At 46.8% G+C, this 4981-nt stretch overlaps 1 protein-coding gene across 1 annotated transcript; it reads left to right on the top strand.

Moving 5' to 3' along the window:
• Nucleotides 1-3080: 3080 nt before the first annotated feature.
• Nucleotides 3081-4230, top strand: GIMAP2 (GTPase, IMAP family member 2; the record flags this gene model as incomplete). The annotated part of the gene is given in 4 exon segments (XM_080665146.1): nucleotides 3081-3299; nucleotides 3732-3960; nucleotides 3963-4027; nucleotides 4030-4230. Coding segments are annotated over 4 exon segments (714 nt in total).
• Between the last annotated feature and the right edge of the window lie 751 nt (nucleotides 4231-4981).

The following is a 4981-nucleotide window of genomic DNA, read 5'->3' as shown; positions in this document are numbered from 1 at the left end:
CACAAGTCTGAACGGGGAGCTATCTGTGTCTTTTTTCAGTCAGTCAGGTAAGCCCACATTCGGGAAAAGTTCTGCAGTTCCCAGGCTGTGCTCAAAAAAAACCCAAAAACATTTTAACAACGAATGCATCCTATTTTAAGGGAAATGATTTAGAATGACTGCCTTTGGTTGAAGGGAAGCCAGTTTACAGGAACTGTGAACTTCATGTAACTTAATTTACACATTACTGGCAAAGAGGGGTTCCTTAGCACAAAGCTAATGAATTGTGCGCACTGGGAAGAGTTTGGGCATTAATGTGTAGCCTGCGTTTTCTGTGCCTTGTCACTTTGGATATGCTGCCAGATTCAAACAAGATACTCTCTGGGTGACTTTAGGCAAATGACCTGATTTCTCTGTAAAATACTGAGTAATTCTCGTTCCATTCACCTTGTCAGCTTCGTGTAAACAACTGAGGCATGGCTGTAGAACCTGCTCTAGGAATATAAGGGTCTTTCGTGATTCAGAACTAAAAATAACAGGTTGTTGTTGCTGTTTTATTGGTCTCCTGTCTCTCTGTCCCTCAGGAGCCCCAATGGACCAAAATGAATGCAGCTACTCGGATAAGAAAGTGACTTCCGGTGTGTGTGCCTGTTCTGCCATATTCTGTGCCTACTTTATGTAAAAATCATGCTGTCCTCTCTAAGCAGAATATAAACTACTAGAGGCCTGGTGCACGAAATTCGTGCACGGGGGTGTGTGTCCCTCAGCCCAGGCTGCACCCTCTCCAATCTGGGACCCCTTGAGGGATGTCCGACTGCCCGTTTAGGCCCGATCCCAGTAAACAGGCAGTCGAACATCCCTCTCACAATCCAGGACTGCTGGCTCCCAACTGCTCGCCTGCCTGCCTTCCTGATTGCCCCTAACCACTTCTGCCTGCCAGCCTGTTTTCTTCTAACTGCCTTCCCCTGCAGGCCTGGTCACCCCTAACTGCCCTCCCCTGCAGGCCTGGTCCCCCCCAACTGCTCTCCCCTGCAGGCCTGGGTCCTTCCCAACTGCCTTTCCCTGCAGGCCTGGTCACCCACAACTTCCCTCCTCTGCCAGCTTGATCACCCATGACTACCCTCCCCTGCAGGATTGATCGCCCCCAACTGCCCTCCCTTGCAGGCCTGGTCCCTCCCAACTGCCCTCCCCTGCTGGCCATCTTGTGGCGGCCATCTTGTGTCCACATGGGGGCAGGATCTTTGACCACATGGGGGCAGCCATCTTGTGTGTTGGAGTGATGGTCAATCTGCATATTACTCTTTTATTAGATAGGATAGAGGCTTGGTGCACAGGTGGGGGCCAGCTGGTTTGCCCTGAAGGGTGTCCTGGATCAGGGTGGGAGTTCCTTTGGGGCATGGGGCGGCCTGGGCGAGGGGCCTGTGGTGGTTTGCACTCCGGCCACGCCCCCTGGCGACCCAAGCGGAGGCCCTGGTATCTGGGGTTTATTTATCTTCTATAATTGAAACTTTGTAGCCTGGAGCAGAGCCAAGCCTTCTGCTTGCTCGTGGCGGCAGCCATTTCTATTGGGATTTATGTATCTTCTATAATTGAAACTTTGTAGCCTTAAGCAGAGGCCTGGGCCGGCCAGGGTGTGCGGAAAGCTTGGCTTCCTCCATCGCCGGGGGCAACCCTAGCCTCCCTCCTGCTCTTTCCAGCTCCGTGGCTGCTGCCATTTCTGTTTGGATTTATGTATCTTCTATCATTGAAACTTTTTAGCCTTGAGTGGAGGCCTAGGCCGGCAAGGGCGGGCGGAAAGCTTGGCTTCCTCCATTGCCAGGGAAACCCAAGCCTCCCTCCTGCTCTCTGTGGCCATAGCCATCTTGGTTGGGCTTATTTGCATGTTCGCTCCTGATTGGCTTGTGGGTGTGGCTTGTGGGCGTGGCTTGTGGTATAGTGGAATGATGGTTAATTTGCATATTACTCTTTTATTAGATAGGACTAGAGGCCCAATGCAAGATTCGTGCAAGAATGGGCCTTCCTTCACCTGGCTGCCAGCACAGCTTTGCTCAGCCCAGAGCCACCTTTCTGCCTTTGTGCCAGAGCCACCTTTCTACCTTCCCATGCTGTCCAGAGGCCCTGAGTGGCTGGGCGGTGTGGAATGCCTGCATTGTCGCCATGGTGACGATGCAAGTGTCCCACCCCTGGCTGCTCTACGCCTGTGTATGCAAATTAACCCACCATCTTTGTTGGTTTAATTTGCATACTCACTCCTGATTGGCTGGTGGGCATCACAAAGGTATGGTCAATTTGAATCTCTTTTATTAGTGTAGATGAGCTGTTTATTCGTTAGAGCAGGGGTGGGCCATATAAGGCCCTCAAAATCATTTGGTCTGGCCCTGCCAAGGCATTAGGGGTGAGTTAATTAAATGTTTGACCAAATATAGCAGGCTTATTTTTATGTTGGTAATTTTGTATGGCCTGATAGTGATGTTTAAATATCCAAATGGCCCTAGGCAGAGAAAAGGTTCCCCACCCCTGCATTAGAGAATCGTTCTACACTGCTCATCCCCTATTTCCCTGGTCCAGCCATTTCAGTGGTGGTCATGACCACACCTCTGCCCAGCGGAGAGCAGAGGAGCTCTCTTTGGCTTTGGAACAGAGTCAGGGTACTTAACCCCCCTGGAGGTTGGACCCACAGTTTGGCACCACTTCTCTGATCCTCAGAAAGTTAGTCTTTCAGAGGAGCTAGAACAGAGCGATTCAGGCAAGCCTTGCATGAAAAAATGTGTTTCTAAATCCATCTTGTACCCCCCTCCTCAAGTATATTTGTCTAGGATCCAACATGGCAATATTCTATAGTCCTAGAGAAACCCTTAGAGGGGATAAATGGCGATGGAAAAAAAATAAATTAAATTTATAAAAATGAAAAAAAAAATTCCCATGATTAATTTATTTTATTTGATAAGGAGTTAGTTAGCTTCTATTTCACAAATGCAATATATTGTGAGAGTATATTTTCCCATAATGTGAGACTAACTCATGATCATTAAAAATATTCCATTGGCATCATCAATCAGTACAATAATAACACAGTAAACTTGCTCCCAACAGGACCATATATGAAGAACCAATCCAGCAGAGGATCAGAGCTGAGAATCATCCTGGTCGGCAAAACAGGAACCGGTAAAAGTGCCACAGGGAACAGCATCCTGGGGAAGCCAGCCTTTGTGTCCCAGCTGTACGCCCAGACCTTCACTAAGACCTGCAGTGAAAGTCGAGGAAGCTGGGGTGAGAGAGAGATGGTCATTATTGACACGCCAGATATGTTTTCTGGGAAGGACTGTAGGGCCGTGAAGACCCCCGGTGGGCCCTTTGGCAGAGCAACGACCCCAAATCAAACGCCGAACTCGAGTCTCGATGCAAAAGCAAGAGGTTTCTTTATTCAAGCGCGGCGCAGGGACTCACAGGCAACAACTCTAATAAGAGACTGCTGACTGGAGCCCTGAACCAGGGTTGGTTACAGGCTTTTAAAGGCAAAAAATCACACACAGGTGGGGGGCAAGATAGAATGTTGACTTATTCTCACGGGAATGGTATGTTTTATCTCAAAAGAAAACTTTGTGAGAACAGAAATTTTAACAGAAACCAGAAGCTAGGACGTTTACTGATAAGCGCTGAGGGGGAGGTCAGCATGCTCTTCTCTGGGAACAGAGCTTTGCCTGCTTTATTTTAACTATTCCTGCGCCTGCTCTGAGAGTGCATTCTTTCAGGACCACTCTGATCTCCTGTACACAGAGGTACACAGGTGCTACCTGCTATCAGCCCCAGGACCCCATGTGCTACTCCTGGTGATGCAGCTGGGCCGATTCACCACCCAGGACCAGCAGGCCACACAGAGCTTCAAGGAGATCTTTGGAGAGGATGCCATGAGACACACAATTGTCCTCTTCACCCACAAGGAAGACCTCAGTGGAGAATCCTTGATGGATTACATCTACGACTCAAAAATAAAGCTCTAGGCAAGCTGGTGGTAGCGTGTGTGTGTGGGGGGGGGGGGGTGGTGGGAGGGGGCGAGCATGTGGCTTTAATAACCGAGCAAAAGGGAGTGATCGGGATGACCAAGTGAAGGAGCTAATGGACTTGATTGATGGCCTAATGATGGAGAAAAAAGGTGACCACTATACCAATGAGCTTTACAGCCTAGTGACAGGGTCAGAGGAAAGATTAAAGGATTTCAAAGGGAGTCTTAAAAAGTACATGGAAATTTAGAGACCTCGCACAACCATGGCCAAGGAAAATTGCCTAAAAAGAGCTCTAATTTGTATTTGGTTGTTTGTCAGATTGCTAATTCTGATATTTTGTGTATTGCTCAGAATATGCAATTTTTTTTACTGCTTATTCTGTAGTATGTGCAATTTGTTCTGTAGCTTATTGTCCATTATCCTCAGAAAATTATTGATAATTCCCAGAAAGACCATTGTTGTGGAATGCAAGACTCCTAGATGACAGTGATGGATCAGTAATTATTCATCACTAGGATACAGTGGTGAATCACAGGGCCTCCTCTGTGTAATACAGTGCCTGACACCAGTAAATATCTGAGATTCTGCAAAGTGTTAAATATTAACATCGCTCAATTTATTAATGAGCCAAATTATTTTAAGTTATGTTTGTTTTGACATATAATACCAAAACCTTTTGAAAGTTGTAAACATAAAATTTCTCCTGTTTGAAATGTCTAAAGCAGATTTATGTTCCTGAAAACTCCTTTTCTTCTTTAAAATACTATAATTGCTACTGAATGTAATAAAATAACAACAATAAGTAAGCTGTAAAACTCCTGAGATCCCATGTCTTTATTCTATTCTTTCAACAATGACACCAATTATGCCCACTAACTACACGCAGACACACTCACACATCTGGATTCAGTCATAAGAGTGTTGATTTCTACACACAAAACAATTAATCACATAAGACCCAGGGGAGATATTCTGAAGGCTTTGGGGTGGGATGGGGG

This window comes from Plecotus auritus, assembly GCF_963455305.1.
Source record: "Plecotus auritus genome assembly, chromosome: 4".
Lineage (NCBI taxonomy): Eukaryota > Metazoa > Chordata > Mammalia > Chiroptera > Vespertilionidae > Plecotus > Plecotus auritus.
This window is presented reverse-complemented; position numbering and strand designations above follow the sequence as displayed.